At 37.4% G+C, this 22,032-nt stretch overlaps 5 protein-coding genes and 4 non-coding genes across 11 annotated transcripts; 2 read left to right on the top strand and 7 right to left on the bottom strand.

The window, feature by feature from the left end:
• Window positions 1-23: 23 nt before the first annotated feature.
• Window positions 24-2,423, bottom strand: LOC140772176 (uncharacterized). Its single transcript, XM_073114103.1, has 2 exons — window positions 2,165-2,423; window positions 24-2,092 (listed from the first exon to the last, which is right to left on the bottom strand). The coding sequence occupies exon 2, from the start codon at window positions 1,997-1,999 to the stop codon at window positions 278-280; it is 1,722 nt and encodes a 573-aa protein (XP_072970204.1). The 5' UTR covers window positions 2,000-2,092; window positions 2,165-2,423; the 3' UTR covers window positions 24-277.
• Window positions 2,424-4,197: 1,774 nt separating this feature from the next.
• Window positions 4,198-4,772, top strand: LOC140772374 (uncharacterized). The gene is made up of 2 exons (XM_073114424.1): window positions 4,198-4,428; window positions 4,506-4,772. The coding sequence occupies exons 1-2, from the start codon at window positions 4,291-4,293 to the stop codon at window positions 4,695-4,697; spliced, it is 330 nt and encodes a 109-aa protein (XP_072970525.1). The 5' UTR covers window positions 4,198-4,290; the 3' UTR covers window positions 4,698-4,772.
• A 1,491-nt stretch (window positions 4,773-6,263) lies between these two features.
• Window positions 6,264-6,366, bottom strand: LOC140772758 (small nucleolar RNA snoR97). The gene has a single exon (XR_012106335.1). It is a non-coding gene; the product is annotated as a small nucleolar RNA snoR97 (small nucleolar RNA).
• Window positions 6,367-7,153: 787 nt separating this feature from the next.
• On the bottom strand, window positions 7,154-7,266 carry LOC140772757 (small nucleolar RNA Z278). Its single transcript, XR_012106334.1, has one exon. It is a non-coding gene; the product is annotated as a small nucleolar RNA Z278 (small nucleolar RNA).
• A 95-nt stretch (window positions 7,267-7,361) lies between these two features.
• Window positions 7,362-7,451, bottom strand: LOC140772756 (small nucleolar RNA Z223). The gene has a single exon (XR_012106333.1). It is a non-coding gene; the product is annotated as a small nucleolar RNA Z223 (small nucleolar RNA).
• A 153-nt stretch (window positions 7,452-7,604) lies between these two features.
• LOC140772764 (small nucleolar RNA snoR134) lies at window positions 7,605-7,747 on the bottom strand. Its single transcript, XR_012106341.1, has one exon. It is a non-coding gene; the product is annotated as a small nucleolar RNA snoR134 (small nucleolar RNA).
• A 970-nt stretch (window positions 7,748-8,717) lies between these two features.
• On the bottom strand, window positions 8,718-14,266 carry LOC140772663 (uncharacterized). Its single transcript, XM_073114838.1, has 9 exons — window positions 14,074-14,266; window positions 12,344-13,107; window positions 12,024-12,212; window positions 11,813-11,921; window positions 11,625-11,683; window positions 11,392-11,542; window positions 11,193-11,257; window positions 10,157-10,577; window positions 8,718-9,084 (listed from the first exon to the last, which is right to left on the bottom strand). The coding sequence occupies exons 1-9, from the start codon at window positions 14,222-14,224 to the stop codon at window positions 8,951-8,953; spliced, it is 2,043 nt and encodes a 680-aa protein (XP_072970939.1). The 5' UTR covers window positions 14,225-14,266; the 3' UTR covers window positions 8,718-8,950.
• A 1,273-nt stretch (window positions 14,267-15,539) lies between these two features.
• On the top strand, window positions 15,540-17,660 carry LOC140772656 (protein TIC 20-I, chloroplastic-like). 3 transcript variants are annotated; one of them, XM_073114823.1, is made up of 4 exons: window positions 15,603-15,634; window positions 15,903-16,081; window positions 16,613-17,310; window positions 17,431-17,660. In XM_073114823.1, exons 1-3 carry the CDS (start codon window positions 15,618-15,620, stop codon window positions 17,260-17,262), a joined length of 846 nt encoding a protein of 281 aa, XP_072970924.1. In that variant the 5' UTR covers window positions 15,603-15,617; the 3' UTR covers window positions 17,263-17,310; window positions 17,431-17,660. The 3 variants fall into 3 exon arrangements, with proteins under 3 accessions (XP_072970925.1, XP_072970924.1, XP_072970923.1); XM_073114824.1 differs by having other exon boundaries at window positions 15,540-15,759; window positions 16,613-17,454; XM_073114822.1 differs by having other exon boundaries at window positions 16,613-17,454.
• A 955-nt stretch (window positions 17,661-18,615) lies between these two features.
• Window positions 18,616-21,899, bottom strand: LOC140772284 (uncharacterized). The gene is made up of 2 exons (XM_073114272.1): window positions 21,442-21,899; window positions 18,616-19,968 (listed from the first exon to the last, which is right to left on the bottom strand). The coding sequence occupies exons 1-2, from the start codon at window positions 21,643-21,645 to the stop codon at window positions 18,877-18,879; spliced, it is 1,296 nt and encodes a 431-aa protein (XP_072970373.1). The 5' UTR covers window positions 21,646-21,899; the 3' UTR covers window positions 18,616-18,876.
• Window positions 21,900-22,032: the final 133 nt, after the last annotated feature.

Genomic DNA, 22,032 nt, shown 5'->3' with positions numbered 1-22,032 from the left:
TGATCAGTAAAAATTTCTTTGATTTACTGAAGGAAATGCAATATCACTGAATTCATTTGTTCACTACAGCAGCAAACAAGCTATTACAAAATCAGTTTGACAAGGAAAAGTTGGCAATCATCATTTAAGATTTCCTGGAAGGAGCATGGAAATTGCACTAAAAGCTGGTAGGATTCTTCAATGGAAAAGGAAGAATAAAAATTGAAAAAAAAGAAGCCAAAAATAAGGCTAAAGCTAGAAAGTATATGCACAAAAGATGTGTTGCTGTGCATAGAATTCACATGATCCAGATTCCATGCAGGATACTTCGAATTCTGTTACTCGAGAGCTTCTTAACGATCTGTTTTGCTTCTATCACGTCAGACTGTGCTAGTTTTTCTAATTTGCTGACATACCCAGAAGCACTGATCTTTCTTCTTCCAGTATTGCTGTCAGACAAGGACATGAGCAAAGAGAGAAGGCACTTCTTTGTCATTAATTTCTCTTCATTGCAATCAAGCATCCTCATGATTCGATTTATATTGCGGTCGTCTTTAATCAATATCTTGCGGTTCGCTGGAATTATCACCAAATTGCAGAGTGTTTCAGCTGCCATTTTCCTGACTTCAAGTGATTTGGACTCGAGCAATCTAACTATCTCTTGCATAAATCCTGCTTTGCCTATTGCCTTTTTGTGCTCTTCAGATATACCAACAAAATGAGACACAACCTTGAGGGCCAATTCCTGGATAGAGATATCTCCATTCTTGAGTAAGATAAGAAGCCAGACAAGAAAACCAGAATCCATAAGAACATCGATTAAATTTGCCGAAGAGAAGCAGAAAAAATCAGTAGCCCTCAGAGCAGCCACTCTAGCCTTTGAAGAACATTCAAAATTTGGATCTAGCAATTGTATGAGTGACTCAATGACCCCTTCATTAATAATCTTTTTCTTGATCTTGTCATCCCCAGAAGCCATAGCATGCAGGAATTCAGTTGCTTGAATCTTGCATGACTCTTCTTTTGATTGTAAGAGCTTTATGAGAATTGAAACTACTCCTTCTTCTATCATGAACCCTTTTATCTCTTCAACATGGCTAAGATTCCTTAGTATGGCACAAGATGAAACAATCAACTCACTGCTATTAGCACCATTGCTGCAAGTCTTGAGCAGTATTGAAACGCCCCCATGGGCGCAGACCGACCATACATTGTTGGAATTCTCAGTTAGCTTCTTCAAAGTTTGTGCTGCTCTCTCTTTCACCAATCCACTTCCAATCTCCAAAACCCGAATAAGTGGTCCAATAACACCTCTAAGAGCTTCTTTGCACGAACTAACCGTTGAAATCATCGCAAAAGCACCTGCGGCTTCCTCTTGAATGCCATCATCTCTAGACTCTAGAAAGTTCAGCAGAAGGCTAACACCATCAACTACTTCTAGCACTGCAATCCTTGCATACTTCTCATCTTCGCAGAGGACCTCATTGAGCATTACTAGTGTTTCAGCTCTCATACCCACGTCTCCGATCCTTAGCCTCGAGAAGAGATCCTTAACATAGAATCTCATGTCCTCTAGGCTGGCACCTGCATTAGGCTTCAATGGGGTAATTGCTTGTGAATGCAATTGAACCTCAGAAACATATATTTCCTTGAGGCTATTAAGGTACTGATCAAGCTTGGAAGAAACCATATCGAGATCGCTACGCAAGAGGAGCTTCCCACCGCTGTAAGATTCATCAACACATTGATGAGCAAGTAAATTGATGTCATTCAAAGTTGCCGCCAGTGACTGAAGAAATTCGTTCAGTGCTGAATTCTCCACAGATAACTTGCTATCAGCTGCTGCAATTAGGCCAGAGCCCAGTTTCTCAAGCTTATCCCTGATCAACTGCCATTTGACATGAAAGCATAGCACTAAGAAAGATAAGGAAACTAAGGAGTTCAAGAGATCCAATGCTTCCTTGAGGTTAATCTCCTTGGCAGGTGGTGAATTGGGTCTTTGCTCTTTTACTTCTGTCATCTCTCAAGTATGGGTGGTGGTGTCAATGGAGTTCCAAACTACTCACTGGCTCTACTTCTATCTGCTTATGATGCATCTGAAATTGCCTGCTGCCTTTTGTATCATCCAATGGGTTTAAGCTTTTGTGATGGTAAAGGAACTCTGACATCAAAAGAGAAAACTTACTGGAGTAACCTTTGGATGGTAGGAAAGTCTGGTCATCTTGTTCCCCAAAGAAGATGGAGGATAGATCAACTGGTGGGTGGCAACATCAAGAGATGATTATTGATGGAGTTGGTGTTCGAGTAAAAGAGAAGACATACCAACTAATTCATGTAATTGTGGATTCTAAGTTATAAAGGCAATATATTATTTGTAGGAATTGATGTAGACCTTAAGGAAGTATACAGTCTTTTTTTTCCCTCAAAAATCATATATGCACATAATGAGTGCACTTGCTTATGCTTGCAAACATAGATGCTCAGAAATTCATCACCAACCCTCACTGACACTTCACTTAATAGTACTTCCATTATTGCCTTAAACTTTATTATCTCAACTACCAAATTTTCCAACAAACTCACATCACTTCCATTAGAAAAAGAGTAGAGTAAACTGCACTGCTTAGCCTATATTGGAAAGTCTCTCTAAACATAGGCTACAAAGATCCTTCTAACTTTCTTCATAAAATATTATATTTGATAATCAGTCGGTGAAAAAACTTAAGCTATTAGATAACGAATATGTGCAAGTGGCCTAACGAGATTTAAATCCATATGAAACCATGTTAAATAATAAGTTAACCCAAAATCTTAAGGTGTTAACTAATGAACTAATAATGCATATTATGCCCTTTAATAAATAACTTTTAGAACAGTCAAAAATAATGTGTGTGTGTGTATATATATATATATATATATATAGCTTCTCTCATCTTAGGCCACTTTATAGATCATTTCCTGTGACAATTAAAAAAACAAAGAGAAAATCCAAGATTATGCATGCCCTGTTATAATGGCTATCCCCCACTTGGTGCTAGCTACCAAAGAGAAGGGGAGAAAAAGCTAAGGTTGGTGAGGGTGCATACCTACTGTGATAGAAGAAGAATTGCTATCATGGACCACTAATAGAATACCAGAAGGGCCAATAGTGTGGAAGCAAATGGGGGTGTCATTGCACACCATGTGAGGCCCCTTGTCTTGGTTGCCTTCAGCTTAGGCTTTTAGCCAACTTTGAGAAGTGGAGCTGGAATTTTATCTGTATCTTTAAGGAGGGTAAGATAAGCAGATGGGCACCACACAAAGGGAAAAAAGTTTGACAAAGCTGAAGGATAGCATGGAAGTCATGGATCATTCAGACAAAAAATAAAGTGGGGGAAAAGCTTTACTTGAAGAATGGCCACTAATCTTGTCTATGTGCTAAACATTACAACTTATAAGACATATTACATGTAATAAATTCTGTCTGATGTTGTTGTGATGTCACAAATAAACAAGTGTGCTGAGATTCGAGCTCAAGAATCTAGCCCATCTGATATTCCTGTCACAGCTCTGAATTAAGAATATATAGAAGAAAAAAGAGGAGAGAACTTCAAGATATCCAGCTAAATTCCACCAAGGAAAGCTGCTTGTAAGTTGTGTTCAGTAGCTATGTATATCCTTTTCATAATCTTGTAGTAATAGCTCTTCAACATTCTAGATACTATGTACCAGAACAAATGCTTGAAATGGACATCTCACCATGAATCTATTCCATCTCACAGTTGTCCTAAGACTCCCACAACAAACAAAGGCCTTGGAATAATTATTATACGAAATAATAAGTTAACTCAAAAAGCTTAAAATTTACAAACAAGTAAATAATAGATACTAGGATATATAACTGATGATTAATTTAAAACTCCAAACTGTTAAAAAATAAATTAATAATTTATATCATATGTTTAACTATTATTTTTGAGCATAAACAAGAATATAATGGTAGTTACCCCCAGAGAGGAACAAGACAACCACCATAAGAAGGCTCCAATACCAACGTCGCCAACCACCATAGGCTGACGTGTGGCCATAGAAAGACCACAAACCCCATGCCACATGTCAAGGCACTAGTGGGTCCCAACATATCACAAAGTGGGCAACCTAGCCGGCAACCACAAACTCGGCATCCTAGCAAGCAACTTGTGCTCTCCTTCCTAGAGATTTATATAAGAAAACCATCTCCTTCCCTCCTCTTACCATCCACACTGCACTTATAGACTTCTCCTCCTCTCCTAAGAGCATCACCGTCTTTAGAGCTTGCCAAGGTTTTTAGCCATGATGGAAAGCAAGGCAGTGATCGGTGAAACAGACATGCTGCAAACCATGCAGCAGCATGCAATAAGATTGGCAGGGAAGGCATTAGACCAGTATGATGTCACAGAATCTACTCAGATAGCTCGCTTCATTAAGAAGGTAAACGATATAAACTCTCCCTCATGGTTCATGCCATTGTTCTAATTCTCTTAAAGAAAATTATGAACTTGGTGCAGGAATTTGATAGGGTGTATGGGCCAGGGTGGCAGTGCATCGTGGGAATGGACTTTGGATCGTTTGTGACTCACCATTGTGGATGCTTCATCTACTTCAGCGTGGGAAGCCTTGCAATCTTGCTCTTTAGAGGCGCCGCCGCTGCCGAAGAAGAAGGAGGGAGGTTCTTGGCAATGGAGACAGTGAGGGCTTGAGATAGAGGAGAGTGTTTTTACTGTCACTTTTCTTTGTGATGGAGAAAGGAGTTATATTAGTTATCTTTCTCTTCACTGTGGTCTAAAGCTTCAATTATAAGACATGCAAGAATAGTAACAATGAGAAGCAAAAATAGCCATACTAATGCTTAACAAGCTGATAGATATAAGGTCAGTAGGTTGGACACTAGGATCTTACAACTCGCAAGGCCCAAATGGGTATCACATTATATGCAACTTGAGCTCTTGCCATACCACTTGATTTTGTGCAACATGTGTTCCTCCATAATATCTCATAGCTCTCTGCTTGTTAGAGCTGCCCAATAACAAGAACTTCAGTTGTAGGTATAGAAGATTTTATTCTATGTTAGTGGGATCCTCATCTTTTATTCGTCAGGGTCAGTTGGGTGGGTATAGGATACCAAGCTGCTATAAGGATATTGTGGAAAGAGTTGAAAAGACGACATTCTCACAATCAAATTGCAAAAATTCTCTTAAAAAGAATGACAAAGGAAAGATTATCTTAAACAATTTTAGTTTATAGTTTCAATAACAACTTGAAGATTATCTGACCAGATCAATAGGAAACGTGCATATAAACACAACCACAAACCAGGAATAATGAGAAAACATTGTGAAGGGAAGAAATACTGGGGGTCTGTTCACATTGCACAAACCACCTCGAGGCAGTACTAGAAACCAAGTTTAAACTATCCCTTTCATCACATCTATTGCGGCTACATGCAAAGCATAATTTGGGATTTGGATCCTGAACACTGAAACTGATATAACCACAATAATGGATATATTTATGGAGATAGTATACAAATACAATTGGGTACAACAGCAGTGCGTTAGATCGCTGGATACATTGGTGACCATACATTAAACATTGAGAATAAATATATTTGCAGCCACCGTCAAAAGATTGGTTTTACATAACCCCTGATATGGATCCACTGGTGAAAGGAAAGAAAGGATGAGCTCCAAGTTCAAGACTTCGCAGGTGTCACTAATGAAGATTCCATGTTGAAGGAGTGGCAGCTTACATCAAAACCAATTTGATATGGAGCACAACAAATGAACTACAAACTTTAACAACTAACACCCCTGCACTATCCCCTTAAACTTTGAGAAAATTTCAATGTCAAGTTTTCGTTGGTTTATCATCATAAAAATTAGGCAAATCGGCTTCCGTAATTGTCATGTCAGAATACATCAACTAAAAAATGACTTAGATGCTCTCGTTAGTGAGAAATAACTTATTTTCATTTTGGTCCAATAATATTGAATGAGTATATCCGCCTCCTCTCATCTTCATTATTCCCTCCCCGTGCTGTAAAGCAGCAATCACCTCCATTCACTGGAGGTGACCGTTCTTGACTCCATGTAAAAGAAACACCCAAACACTTGAATTCAAGTGGCATTAGGAATCACCTGAATTCAAGTATAAGAAATCGAGATTGCAAAAGAAACAACCAAATACTTGACTCCATGGTGTCAAAATAAACAGAATTACGTGTTAACACTCCAAAAACAAAATAGAATTTTCCAATATAAGACAATGAATTTTGTGCTGTTATTTAACTCCAATCTCATATAATAAGAGACGAAGCTGATGACAACACTCAATTTCTGAGCTTTTCAGCCTCTGCACCCATTATCCAAATTATGTGAGAGGGATAGTTAAGCTCAGGTTTATAACATTCATCAAAACGAATATCAAGCTGAAATTTTCAGCTACTTACATACCAGATAACAATGGAATGATACAGAAGTAACAATTTTATAAACTGTTTTGAAAGTCATTGAGAGAATGACCAGGAAAGCTAAGATATTATGCACTAATCTAGACAAATTCTGCACAACAGAAAAGCAGAGATAGGAAAAGAAATCTTATTCTCAAACAAGCACACACCTTAGTTTTATCCAAAAAGATTTATGGAAACAAGTCCTCAGAATCATCTGTTGATTCGTAATCCCTGCAAGCAGGGGCTTGGTTTCACAGCAGCCGTCCACTCTAGCACACCTTGCAAAATATTTCTCAAGTAGAAACCTTGATATAAGTTGATGGAACTACTAGACATGAATTTTATTTATGAATAGTGAGTAACTGCAGTGAAGCTACTACACTCTCGATACTACTTCTTAGCTGACCCTTTAACAACCTAAAGTCAGCATTCATCAATTGAATATTTTGCATGAAGACAATATAGAGGTCCAAATCATTTACTACGATTTACTACCTCAAAGTACTCGAACAAAAGGAGCATCAAATGGAAAATACATAGAGTCTATCTTCATTAGTTTCCTAAATCATGCATCTATCAAAGAAAGAGGCAGTGATTTGCATGACACAAGGTAATTATAAGCAACTTCTCGTGGCTACTATTGAAATCAAAGACACAATAACTCCATAGATAGAACGCCTAATACAAAACTTTAAGGAAATTGGTACTCAGACAAGTCCACTCATATCATCTGAATGTAGCAACTCCAAGTAGGTTCTCCTGTAAAACAGGAACTTGGAGTTGTCTACACCTCGAAAATTGGTCAAATCATAATCGGTAACCAGGATATAAATTTCACCATCGCGATATTATAGGATATTATTTTATTTAATAACAAAAGATTAAAAGATTTGTACACTATTAAGAAAATGACCAAAGGCTCAGTTTTTATCAGCTTTCTCAATCATGAATTCTCTGAAGCAGAACTGGCATAAAGCTGTTTATTTTCTCATCAAAGCCCATCGCAAAATTTGAAATTTAAAGAAAAATATGCAAAGTTATTCATAAAACAAGATTAGTGATTTAGGGGGACAAAACTCACGGGTTGAGCGACGAAATCTAAAAAACCTGAAGGTGAGGAAAAGCGTAGCGAAAAAAAAAAATCGATTAAATATGTAAATTTAGCCATTGCTTTGACACAGATCAGTCACTACAAATCGTGATCTGCAACACAGAACGGCGAATCGATCTAGCACGGGCATTGGGGCTTCCCTTCTCAATGGAGTACCTCAAAGGAGCCCGGGGTTTGGATCCGTGCCTCAACTCACTTCCTCAACGGAATTCCTCCACTAATCAGATGTGAGTATTCGAGAAGAAAGATCGAAACTTTTTAAACTAATTCCAAGAAACATCTCTCAAACTACTTCCTAGATGCACCTCTACAAACAAGAACAATAAACAAGAACAATAAACAAAATAAAAGAGAAAGAAAACGAACACTTGGGCTTGAAAAAACTAGACGACGAGAGGAAGCGCAGCCGCCGTTCATGTGTTTATAGGAGAAGTTCACCCTAAACGTAGATCCCTAAATCCAGAAGGATCCAACGGCTTACACTGGCCGCCCCGCGAAGAATCTATAAGGGCGATCGAGCTGGGCTGGGCCGGCAAATGTTGAAACTATTATTGGGCTAAAGAAGAAAAGCTATAGTCTCTCATCCCCTTCTTTTAGGGGGGATTTTCAAATAACACCCTATATAATTTTTATTTTCTGATTAACAATGAGTTAATTAAATCTAACTTTTTTCAAACAGAAGGGTATATCAACCAAAAAACACTATATTAGATCTAAAGATAATTTTTAAAATACCTAAATTACTGTTTGGTGGGATAAGTAGACTAATATGGGAGAAGTATTTTATCAAAGTATTTTAGAAATTTAAATAATAGAGTTACAATTAAGTATCATATGAAAATTATAGGGAAGAAAAAAGAAAACTAATTACAATATCATCAAAGATGGAAAGTGTTAATAAAAAAAAATATAGGGTGTTTTGAAAATTTCCCTACCTTTTAAAACCAACTTAATTCACACAAAGATATCACCAGATAAGGGAGCATAACAAAATGAACAAGTATTTGCTTAGCGGAAACGATTCAGAAATATCAACTCACTGTTAAGAAGCCAGAGAGGACATTGGAGTATCTTGTCATGTAAACAATGAAGACATAATTCTACTAAATGTGTGTAAATTTCTTCTTCTACAAAGCACAAGCTACAATAACCCAAGACTGAATGAACTTTTCATCTGAAGCAATGGACCATAACCAAATAATATTCCACGATCATCATTTCACCTTTATCTTGAAGGATACATTGCCAAGCAACCTTGGTTACTCATACTTACAAAACAACCAAAAGAGAACTCCAAGCACAAGCCACTCTCAAGTAAAGGAGTGGTTCGAGAAAGGCAGAAAAATTACACCGAAAGAGCGAAATTTCCTTTATACACATCTAAGCTACAGCTAGTGATACCAGGAACCAGGTCTGGGGTTTATCTGGTTCGGAGGATGTGCTCTGTATTGTGGCCTAGAAGGTGGAGTTGCATATGGTGGCCTAGAAGGTGGAGTTGCATATGGTGGCCTAGCATAATGTAGACCTGTGGATGAGAAGTTAATGTCAATACGTTATGCGCACAGAGAGGTAATATGAATTTCCAATATCTATTTGTACACAGTAAAAAAAAAAGGCATTTTTTATGCACCAAAGGAACTTAGTTGCCCCTCTGCATCATCATACATAATGCAAAGGCCCAGAAGATAGTATAAACTATAAACTGACTCCAAAAAAAGAATTATTTGATTGATATAGAGCACTAATTTTCAGATTGATTCCTTGATCAGTAAATAATTTGAGTTTTGAATAAAGTGACCTTCACACCTTAAAGTTAAGATAGCTATCACTCAAGTTTGCTGCCCATATAGCCATCCCAATTGTAGTATATGTAAGAAACTAGAAAGCTACTTATTCCACAAAGGAATACTATCATAATTATTAAAAAACAATATGTGTCCTCTGTTTCAAAACAGATCAAAAATTAGTTTGTTGCTTTTATAGTGCGAGTCAGCAAAGAATTCTCTATTTTTTCTTATCAAAAGTGAAGGTGGCTAGATTTGTTCAGTTCAGGAATGTGTTTAAATAGTTAGGCAATAGTGTTGCGACACAGGATGTTAAAGAGATTTCCCATCTGGGTGAGATTAGGTGCTCACAAATGAAATAGGAACCAGTCTCTTTTTCATTCAAAACTGAATGAATGTCCTGCCGAGTCTACTCTGGTATCCTATTAGAATAAGTTAGAAGACAATTAGCTCAATGCATATTTAGGCTATCCACATTTACAAAGCAAATTGTGAAGATTATGAAGATGACTATTCTCAAACCAGAAAGTCCCAGGTCTTTATACTCAAAGGCTCAATAAGTAAAACAGTTATAGATGCTAAAAGAGTTATCTCGAATTATATCGTTCTTAGTCAATAAAGAACATCATTAGAATCTAAAAACATAACCTGATGTGTATATTCAATTCTATATCAGAAAGGTAAGCAGACATTTATGAAATCCATGAACTATGAATAAATAAGTCAATAAGTACTAGGAATAATAATAAGATGAGGGCAAAATACTGGATGTGAAGGGCAGCAGCACTGATAGCTGTTAGGTTGATTTCTTACCATAAGCATCTTGTGCAGGTCTGCACCATTCACTGGGAGGTTCCCTTTGGACAGGGTTACCAACACAAGGTGATCCACTGTAACATGGTTCTGCACTATAAAAGGGCATAGTTGATGGATATCCATAATTATCTTTACCAAAAGAACTTAGACTGTCAAAATCAGGTCTTCTGAAGGTCTCTGTTGCACCATATGTCTGGCAGCGGGTCATGTTACTCTGACGAGTTAAATCGCCAGAAGTTCTAGTGTATGGATTTGAACCACCATAATTCCCGTAAGGGCCATGTTCAGCTGCATTTAGTGGAGGCCAACCATAGCTTGAACTGCCATAAGGCCTACCAATAGGCAGATGAATGCCCGGAGCACCTGATCTTGTCCAAGAATCACCCAAATAACCCAGCGCAGAATATGACGGATCAACCTGCAGTTTCCAAAAACATGATCAGCGCCAGGATTAGATGTTGAGCATGTTGATCTCCGCTCTCCTTTCAAAGGATACAACAAGGCAATGAAGTAATTAATGGGCATAAAATTTTGAATGAATTTGAAAACCAGAAGCAATAGTTTATCTGTGAGACAACTTTCACAACACAAATTTATCCACAACAGAGAAATGAAACAAAAAAAGCACAATCAAGCTTGCCACGTTATATGTCCAGAGACCTACACACAGATGATCTCAATCATGACACGGAACTGCATAATCAATTTCCTTTATGACCACACTTTCCTTCCTCCCGACATGAAAGATCTAAAATGTTTTGATGATTGCAAATTAAGAGGTCTGTCTTAATTAGACATGTCACAAACAATTAACAAAAATAGAGTTAGACCAAGATCTCTTCCAAGACATGACTCTTCAAATGAGCATGTTCATGCTTTTTTAATGTTTAAACTTTACATTATTTCCTTTTATGAACAAAAAGAAGATTAGTCGATCGTTAAGTACAAGAAATCTACTAAAAGGGAAATAAATATGAAACCAATCCATCAAATCCACAGAAGGGAAGGGGTAAATCTCAAAGGGACACTTTACCTGGTTATTTAGGTTACCAAGAGAGGGAAGTGAGACATGCCGTGAAGTCCTATAATCACCAGCTACTGAAGCACCATAGAATCATTATTAAATAATTAGCAACAACGTAATTACTTGTTGACATATAGCAAAATCAGATAAGAAAAGTAGTAATTGAATATTCATTAATGATAGTCTGATAGAGCAGAGTAGCAGACACCTGAAGCAGCTCCCTTGTTCAATGTATATGGGCTAGAGTATGTCTGGCTGGAGCTTTCTTTCTTAGAGTTCATGCAGGGAGATCCTAGAGCATGCCTCATTTCATCTAAGTGCCTCTGTGCTTCTTCTCTGCATAGCTCCGGAAACATAACCTTAATATTATCAACATATGTCAGTGATGTATTCAGCACCAAAAATATTTATCAAAGATAAATACTGGAATTAGTGAAGTACCTCATCAAAATATTCATTTGAACCAGGCATGTCCTTTGTCATCGGTAAGACAAAGTTGGCTGAGGGGAAAAAGAAGAAGATGTTAGAGAAATCTATGATTTCTTTCATATTTCATTAATTTGAAATATTTGCAGGGTAATTAAAATGCACAACTCAGAAATAAAATACTGTGATATCTTATTGGATACCTATCATCTCATTTACTGCCTCAGCAGGTACTTCTTTTCCCATTTCTTTAAATCGTTTCTCTGCCCGAAACTTGAGCTCAACTTGTGATGGAAACAGAACCACTGCTATCTATTGCATTCAAACATGATACATATGTTACAATTCACAGAATGTCGAAAATCAGACTTAAAGTTAAAACTATTATAGGATTTGTAGCTATCTTCAACTTACCTTGCGGTAGTTACTAAATGTCCTTAATTTGCGGTTACGAGCACTCTTGTAAACATTTGTTTGATCTATAATGTAATTGCGAGGTATCTTTGCAGCCCTTGCTAATAATGTATTAAAAATTCCTGTTGCACGATCCATCAAGCGCTCAAAACGTTCACCATAGTTATGCTTACGTAATAGTCCTGGCACCTGCAATGAAATTATGCTTGTAAGTCATAAGATAACTTGTTACTGGAAAGCAGATTGAAACTAAAATGAGCTAAATTAAGATATTTAGGTAGAAATTCGATAACAGAAACATGATATCTAGGACTACACACCTTCATTTGATCCAATGCAAGGTTAGTCCCAAGCACCACATAACGTTTCTCTGGATGTTCCTTCACCCATTTTTCCGCCCATGTGGTCTTCCCGGAGGCAGGCAGACCTACCATCATTAGAACTTCACATTCTCTTTGGCTTGTGAAAATGGGTCCAAGAATTGCATTACCATCAGTAAGGGCAGAATTCCACGGCTTGTAGCCAACCTCTGGTAGCAGTCCATCCTCCAGACAGAATTGCAGCTGAACCACAACATTTTTCAACATAACATGTGGAAATAGTGCAGATTCCCAGGGTAGGTCTTGCAATGCAGTATCGACCACCCCAAGACCTTTGGAGCTTGCATCAAAATGCCTGGCAATACCCAAATGTTGACCATTTTTAGAGAATGCAATTGAGGCGAATGGTTTATTTTCAAGGTCCACTGCACAAACAATTGTATCGCCGACGCCAAACTTTGTACCATAATCAGAAAACTTGCCTGCGCTTGAGAATTTGCCAGTTCCACCAAATCCATAACTATGTTCGGTTTCTCCAAGGTTTCCAACAGGATCATCCCCTCTTGAAATACCAACACGGCACAGATGCTGCTGATCAGAAGGTATGTCAGCCACATCAGCAACCTGCTCGGAAATGATTTTGCAGCCAAAGCAATACTTCCCTCCAGTTATCCCAACTGTAGCTCGGGCACCGGACCAACAATAAGCAAATCCACCTTCATGCAGTGCATGTCCTTGAAGACCATCTCCACTAACATCAAAATCTGAGTGAAATCCCAGGAGAATATTATTATCAAGACTAGAGAAAAATTGTGACTCAATTAATAATTAAGGCTGTAAGGCTAACAAATACAAGATAGCTATCCCTTCTTTAATACAGTTGACTATATAAAAGTCTCTCGGTTCTCGTATTCTTATCCTTAATATGACCACCTCTCTTCTTGTTATGTTCCCTAGACTCCTATTACGTCCTCATTTTCTATTTTCCCATAATAACAAAAGTTCCGAAGTGTCTAGGTAGTAAACATAAATGTATATATAAGATGGTTGCAACGCCAAAATCTGTGTCTCTAACCCAGTCAACAGTGCGCACCAAAAGTTTCATCAATGATCATCATCATCATCACAGTAATTGAACCCTTCTCCACGTACTGAGTAACACAAACATGTCAATCTTAACATGTAGAAACCCTCAGCATATAACTGCATTCTGAGGTTGGACAAGTCTAAATTAAAATTCCAAAATTGCATTTTGAAACAAAAGACGAAGAAGACTACGCGCCCATCTTAATCAATAAATGAATATTCTCTTATAAATAGAAAAGTAAAGGAGTAAATTTTCTGTATGCTTTAAAGTGTAAATCCAATTAATTCTAACTAGAAGTTGCAAAATGGTAACTCGAGGCAAAGGACAGAGAAGGTTACGAGCAGATTTAAAACAATGTTTATTATCTTAAAAAAGATCAAAAAGAAGTAAAGTTTCTGCATCCCGGAATTATTTGAAATCTAACTCGGATTTACAAAATTGCAGGTTGAAGAAAACGGGTGATAATTTCTCAAAAACCACCAAATAGAAACGAAATTTCCACTGCATCAATAAAAACCGATCGGCAGCAAATTTACCAACTTTACAAGACATCAATCCAACCGACCATGCAAACCAAAAGGATCGCAACCCTAGGATCGCGAATAGTGCGGATTTACAGAAGATGACAGAAAAAGGAGGATACCTAGGTCGCAGTCGGCCGGGTTGAGCTCGGCACGGAATGGGCTGCACGGTTTCCGAGGAAATAGAGAAGACGCCGCATCTTCCGGACGGGCCCTCTTCGCCGGTGGCTCTTCATAGGATCCAGGTTGCGAGTGGTGTGGCTTCGACGCCATGAGAAGAGAGCTCGGAAATCACCACCACTGTCTTCTCTTCTATGAAACACACGACATGAGCATGAACGGTGGACTGTTACTGCCTAAATCGACCTGATATCACGTGTTTAGCTCGTGTAAGAAGGTGACATTTTTCCACTGTACATTATCATAATAAAATCACTTTATTTTTGTATCATTTAATATCTTGGTATAATTTTTCCAAACATCCAAACTTTAAAAAATAATTAACTTTTTCACACTAAAATAATCTTCTATTATTATATATAAATTAAGGAATAATTGGTGGGAGAATAAACGGTGTGTTATTGGTTAATAAAAAACCTCCTCTTGGACAGAAGATTGATAATTTAATTTTTTTTTATTAATAACACAAAAATTAGGGGGGTCTTATTAATTATATATAGCTCTTAAAAGTGTTTTAATTTACTTTTATACTCCTCCAAATTTCTAAGTCGCTTTGCTTTTGAGTGGATAGCCTTTTAATTACTTTCGAATATTATTTATATGATAAAATCTATAGAGGGGCCTATACATAAATAAGAGATTTTACAGGGTAAAAAGGGAAAATCGAAAAGATAATTAATAATTATAAGGGCCGGCAAAGGCGAAGGTCTAGTAGACACGTGCACTACGTGTGCCACCTCGCTCTATACGACTATACCCTATCCCCTCCAAACCCAGTAAACGACCTCACTCCTCTCCCATCCCACCCCCCCCCACCCCGCGGCTCGCTTCTCGTCGGCGTTCCGGCTTTCGCCGGCGCTGGTACGTTGCGCTCTCCTCCTCGCTCTCTATCTCTCGGCTACAGAAGGCTTAAGGTTTCACCAATTGCAGCCTTTCTGGGCAAAGAATGCTTCAAGATTCGATTTTTAGAATCTTCCTCTCCCTTTTACGTAAAGTTGCTTGTATTGATCTTTTATTTCGAAGGGTGAAACGTTTTGATGGTTTAGTTTAGCGCAATCGTGCCAATGCCATATTTGGTTCATAGCTTGTAGTGAATAATGAAAAGGTTTCTTTTTTTTTTCTTTTTTGTTGGCGTTTTTGGAATTCTGAGTTGTTAATGCCATTTGAAAATTGACTATAGCCATTTTTACATAAATTTATAGCTTTAATCTCTTCATACCAAATATTCCAGATGCTCTATGTCAACGCCTTGTCGAAAGAGATTACTTCTGTGTGAAATCCGTTTTCTTCGAAGTAACCTCCATGATCTATTGTTGGTTGCCACTGGTATTGCATCTTAATTTATAGCGTGGCAATTGATTTCTTTATTCTGTGTCAGAGTGCTTTGTCATAAGAAATTGGAATTTTAAAGAGAAAGGAAGCACATTTAGTTGGGAGGAAAGGAAGTGAATGGGTGGCACAGAATAGGGGAAGATGATAGACGAGCATGTGGAGAGTGATCAAGTGAGTAAGTGCTTGAGAGCATGAAGGAACATCAAAATTCAAGAATGGAGAGAGCTTACTTAAATTTATGTTTCCGCAAATTATAGAAGTTTCAGAAATATCTACAATTGATTGTGGAAGGAGAGGTAGTAAATGAAGCATCCAAATTCATAAGAATAGTTAATTTCCATCATCAATTTCAGTATTGTGTCAGCTTTGGATTACCTTTTATATGATAACTTGATTGTGGTATGAAATTGCTGATTGTCTGCATTCTTCTACTATGTAGGTTCTGCAGCATGATTCTCAATGGATGTTTAGCAGGAAGCATGACAACGAGACTGTTGACTTGCAAGAGTACAAACAATTCTTCCTTGACTTACTTCTCACATCAGCTGACCCAGAATGCACCTGTTAATGTGATCTTGGGTAGTCAATATCGAGAAAGTAAACACTTGCCTTTACGAGGTATGTACATGACCAGCCTAGATAGGTTTCTTTCTTCTGATTCTGTGCCAGTACAGAACTTTAACAGACGATTGAGTAAATCAGGAGATTTGTAATCCAGAAAGTCAGAAGGAAAATATAAGTCATAATTTCATAACTTATGGCTTTTTTTCTCTATCTGTTGGATGTTTCATACCTTGAATCTCATGAACTTTAGGATTCATCTTCTGATAAGAAGGTTTCTATCTAGATGATAAGATGCCCCCTGCACAATCAGGTTATGTATATTTTACGTGTATAGATACTCAATTTCTTTATCTCTGTGAATGCTGAGTGTCATGTTTCTATGTGAATTGGTTGAACTAAATTGTTCTCTATATGTTCTGTGTGAGATGCATGGAAATAATTAAATCACAATGTATGAGTTAAATTTTTAATACTTTAACTTGTGGGGTCAGGAATTTGGAAGACTTATAGTCTGATTTGAGTTTTACCTCTGAATCTCTTATTTCCTTTGTAGTGCTTACAAAATCTGAATGACTCTGGGTGCAGGATGGAACACCAAGCATCTCTCCAGTGCGTCCACTGATCTGCTCAGAGGGGATCATGGAAGCTTTACAAACATGTTGCCAGTTTTTCCAACGCGCCCTACTGTATTGCCTAGACATAGAATGATTCCCAGAGCATCCAAGGATGTACCATATAGCTTCCGCTTCCCTCCCATGACCAAAAAGCCAAAATGGTGGTGGAGGACCTTAGCCTGTATCCCATACCTCATGCCTCTTCATGAGACATGGATGTATGCTGAGACAGCATACCATCTCCACCCCTTTCTGGAGGACTTTGAGTTCTTCACGTACCCCTTCCTTGGATTCATTGGACGATTGCCAAGCTGGTTCTTGATGGCTTACTTTTTTGCAGCATACCTCGGTGTGGTAAGGAAGAAAGAATGGCCACATTTCTTCCGCTTTCACGTTGTGATGGGAATGCTGCTAGAAATTGCCCTTCAGGTTATTGGGACCGTGAGCCGGTGGATGCCTCTAGCTATGTACTGGGGCAAGATTGGGATGCACTTCTGGACTGCCGTGGCGTTTGCCTATCTGTTCACGGTGCTTGAATGCATGCGTTGTGCACTTGGTGGCATGTATGCTGACATCCCATTTGTCTGTGATGCAGCATATATTCAGATTCCATATGACTAATAGTTTGGCAATTTTCGCCATTTTGTTGTTTGATCTATATCTTCCTAAGTGAGTTGTCTGTTTTTCTTATAATTTTTCTTCCATCCACATTTCTCTCATGAGATATTATGTGAAGAACTCAGAGGTACTTTATTGATTGAGTTGTTCTTGTCTTTCTCATATATACAGAGACCAGACGATAAATTTTCTGCAGATTGTTTCAGAACCACTGGCTTGTTGTCATGCTTGTTGTCTTCATGGAAGCCCCTTAGAGCAGCCTGAATGTAACTCAACTAGTTTCCGAGTAAAATGTAGGGACATCTTGTTTATGTGATTAAACTCATAATTTTGGCATGTGGATTATGAAAGTAACCTGAAGACTGTAAGTTTGATATATAATATGCTATTTTCTTGTCCAATCCTTGTATAATGGATACTTGTGAATATGTGATATTCACAGGACCTGGTATTGTATGATGATTATAGTTTTCTGTTTGTGGATAAGGATGATGATGAGTTCTATGAGGAGACCTATGTGCATTGGTTGCTTATGAAAATGTTATTTGAAATAAACACAATCCTGTATTTCAATTAAGGTGGTATGAGCGCAGTCTTTGTGTGAAGTGGAAATGGAATTTTCGTAAGAGCTTGTTGAGCAAAGCTATTTTTGGTGATTTAGAATAGAGAATTCACCTTCTCATAGTAGGCCACTAGAAATCAAGGAAATGGATATCTTTTTTCCTACAGGATAAAGAAGATATTTGCCTACAGAGCATATCTTTTTTCTTTTTGTGCTTCTTAATTTAAAATTTTCAATTTATGCCACTTTGTTAGCTCTTCAATCAGAACACCAGTAAGTATTAGTATTTTGACAAAGTAGAAGTATCTGGCGGGGTTTTGGTTGTGTAGGCATGTTATGTTTGTGTGGTCATGTTGTAATGGGATAGACCTTGATGGTAGCTGGATATCTGTGGATGTTTTTTGCGTTTTGGGCCAATGTGCTGTGGATGATGATAATTTTCTGTAGTTGTAATTTGTTTGCAAATCTGTCTGTTGATGGAGATTGTGCTTTCTACGTTTCAATGAAACAGTGCGTGGCCAGTTTGTGAAAAAAAATTAAAAAAAGGATTTTTATCCTTGTCTTGGTCTTGGTCGCTATCTCTGTCTTTGATATCCACAATTTTGGATAGCGTTACATCGACATAATTGATGTTAATCTTCCATATCAAACGAACAACTAATCTTATGAAGACGTCTTTCTTAGATTGTGTATTTGATAGTTGCCTTTCTGTAAATTTACTTTTCCTAAATCCTAATATTTTTAATCCTTTTTTCATCAAGTTCATGCTTTGATGTCATTAGATGTTTTTGAGTTGCTAGTAAATTTTCTTTATTACATCGAATAGAAATTGTAGTCTCTGGAACTCTCTCTCGGATAGAAATAAATTATGCCTTCATCAAAATCCTCATGATTTTGTAGTACAATTTTGATATTGTTAGAATTCAGCACATTGTCGTTCCTTTCAAATTCTTCTTCATGCTTCTCCATGTTTTTGGTACTACTACTAGTAAAGTTGGTGCTATGATCTATCTCTGTGTTGATTGCAGAAATCTTCGTTGGCCGTTGCTGATGCTTTAAGCGTCGGCTTTTTCTGGGTCGGATGCTGTATCATTCTCTGTTTCTCTGTCTTGTATCACACCATCACCTTCGTTCCTGGATCTGGAAAGTAGTTCCTCTTGGTTCTCTTCTGATCCATGTTTACTTTCATCAGTAGGAAGAGTGGTCTCTTCTTTTGTCTCTTCTTTAGTCTCTTCTATAGTCTCTTCTTTAGCCATTATTGTGGAAGCTTCTATGACCTTTATTTCCTTGTTATTTGATTCAGTTACGCCATTATCGGTAGACACAGGCTCTATTATCTGCTGTTCACCTTCATTATTTTGTTTCTCCAATTCCTCCTCTCCATTGACCATTTTATGTTTCCTGTGTTTATTTTTGGTCCTTTTACCATATCTAGATTTCATTACATGGCCCTGTTCATCTGCAGGATTTACGGGTTTTTCTGAATCCTCATCTTTAGTTTCTGCTTTCTCAATGTAGTTGTCTGTCCCATTTTCGCTCTCTGATAATTTTCTGTCTTCATTGCTTTCAGTGCTTTCAGTGATCTCCTCATCTTTGGGTTCCTCCGTCTGTTCTTTTACTTCCATTAGTCCCACTTTTGCATCATCGAAAGACTTTTCGTTCTCCTGACCAGAAACTTCGGTTCCTTCTTCCAGGTTGGTGTTAAGCTTCACCCATGTTCCTTCCCTGGAAAGGTCTTCAGGTTGATTATTATCTGATCCATTTGCATTGGCAACATGTGGTTCTTCTTTTGAAGTTTCCTCCGGTGGCTCATCCCGGGAAGTTGCATTGGCAACATGTGGCTCTTCTTTTGGGAGATGCTGCTTCAATTCTTCAATCTCTCCTTCTTTTTGTTTCAGGAGTTCTGTCAGATGTGTTATTTGATCAGTGCTGTGCTCTCCTGCGTTTTCTTCTAGTTGTTTTATCTGGTTTTCTTTATCCTCAAGAACTGCTTCCAATTCTTTCTGTTTGCTTTTAAGATATGCTGCTGTAGATTCTGAATTCGTGAGCTTCTCGTCGAGCTCCATTCTTTGAGATTTCAGGAGGGTTGATTTGGCTCTCATGTCTTCCAATTTCCTTTTCATCTCCTTAGAGTTTGCTTTTTCTTTCTGTTGTCAGACTAAGGATCAGTAAGATTACTGGAACTCAAGTCAATTACAGGTATAATAAAAGAGACAGTTCAACTACAAGTAGGAAATGAAAATAAAAAATGAGCACTAAGGGATAGACAAGCAGAAGCTTTTTTATCCCTCTTTCTCTCTATAACATTCATAATTGTACTATTAATCTGTTATCCATGGCATAACGATAAAGAAATTCTGACTGCTAATTTAGATGTTCAATAAGTAAACTGTCAGGCAACACATCTTTTTTTTTTTTTTTTTTTTTGCATAATTGGATATTGTTCTAAAATTAGGTGTCAGGATTTCTTCTATTTACTCATTGAAGCTATGTCATTACATTTATACTGTTTAAGTCTGCAGCATAAAATATAGGTCTACAAATCTAGCTTGAGATGCTTATGGTGCATGATATATTTGAACCAGTGGAACCTTGGAAAAGATACATACAGATTTTAACAAATCATATCGCTATATCACTTCGATGAGCAAGTATTAATTAAGTTTGTATGCTTCAACAGCAATTTGATAAGGTTGAATTTCATAGCATTGAAGATTCAGTATCATGTTGATTGTTAGTCAAAAGAGGAGACATCTTTCTGATCATGAATACTTACAAGATAAAAGACTTTGGACAAGTTTAGCAATCCTTATCATAGTTCACATTGAGGACAAGGGACTTCTTATTGCTTTACTTATTACCTGGAACATATTATCTGATTTGTAATGCTATCAGGATGTCTTATAACATGAACATAAGTTCTTCAGGTGACACTTTTGCTGAAATTTATGTAACTCAATGTTTTAGTTTAGTATCAAACTATTTAACTTTCCTGTTCTATAATTATAAAATAGTTTTTGTGAAGAGATTTGAGGTCTATTTACGTCTTTTTTTCGATAAGTTGCTTAGGAAATTTATGTCATTTGTACAAGAAAAAGAAGAGAAAAGTAAAAGTTGATTCAGTTTCTTACTATCCTAAGTCAATAATGGTAACCATGACAGCTTGATAACACAAGCTATGACAACTTTGAATGCTATTCGTAGCTTAATTATAGTAAGCAATCAGCACTTTTATAATATATAAGGGTGTTTAGATCTAGATAAGTTGGCAAGTCAAACTTGTCTTTGATATATATTTATTTATTCTATTGCAACACAATGCCTAAAGACTTTTGTGTATTTACATAGATCAAAGTGCATTGATTTTTAACAACGAATTCTTAAGTTGCAAAATGTGACAACTAACTAATAATTCTTTTTGTGATACCATTGTAAAACACAGGAAAAATCCTACTTCAAATCAAAATTCTCTTTCTCCTAGTTGAAGTTTGAGTCATTGAATACTGAAATCTTCATCTCTACAGAAATTCATGGTCAGAGTTGCATTGCTTCATGGAATGGTTTCATAAGAACAGAAGACTAAACTAAGAGTAGGCATGAAAGTTTCATGTTTGGTTTACCTCCAAAAGGAATTGGAGAGAAAGAATTTGTTGGTCTCTCTCTTTCAGCAGCAGACTGATGACTCTCCTCTCCCTCATCTTGTGCAGTAGGACGACGGCGAGCAGCGCAGCGCCGACGGCGAGCAGGAGCAGAAGACCATAGTACCTTTTCCTGCTATTGTTTGCAGCCACTGCATTGCTCCTTGATTTGGATTTGAACTCCATTGCTATCTACTTCTCTTCTTCTGTCTTCTGCTCTTCAATCTTCTTGTAATCAATCTAGCTTACAGTCGTCTATGACCCTCTTGCAAGCCTACCAAGAAAAGGAGAAAGTGGACTTTCTGATTGCTTCAGAGAAAGAAAGAAAGAAAGAGAAAGTCAACATGCATTAAGCCTGAGTTAAAAGATTGGAGAAATGATGGCATATTGGGAAACACGCCTTTTAATTGTAGATAAATTTGCCAATAGGAAAGGTGGGATGCCATGTGAGGGGATTAGGGGATTAGTGAAGAAGGATTAATATCTTATTCTTCTTAATAGTGTGGTTCGTTCTTTATTAAACTTGAGATGGTGTCCCTTTGACTTAGCTTTTAATAAAGAATGTAGCTTAAA

The sequence above is a fragment of the Typha angustifolia genome, chromosome 12 (genome assembly GCF_048772165.1).
Source record: "Typha angustifolia cultivar Huaian chromosome 12, ASM4877216v1, whole genome shotgun sequence".
Classification (NCBI taxonomy): domain Eukaryota; kingdom Viridiplantae; phylum Streptophyta; class Magnoliopsida; order Poales; family Typhaceae; genus Typha; species Typha angustifolia.
Note: the sequence above shows the minus strand (reverse complement) of the source record. Positions and strands in the feature narration are given on the sequence as shown.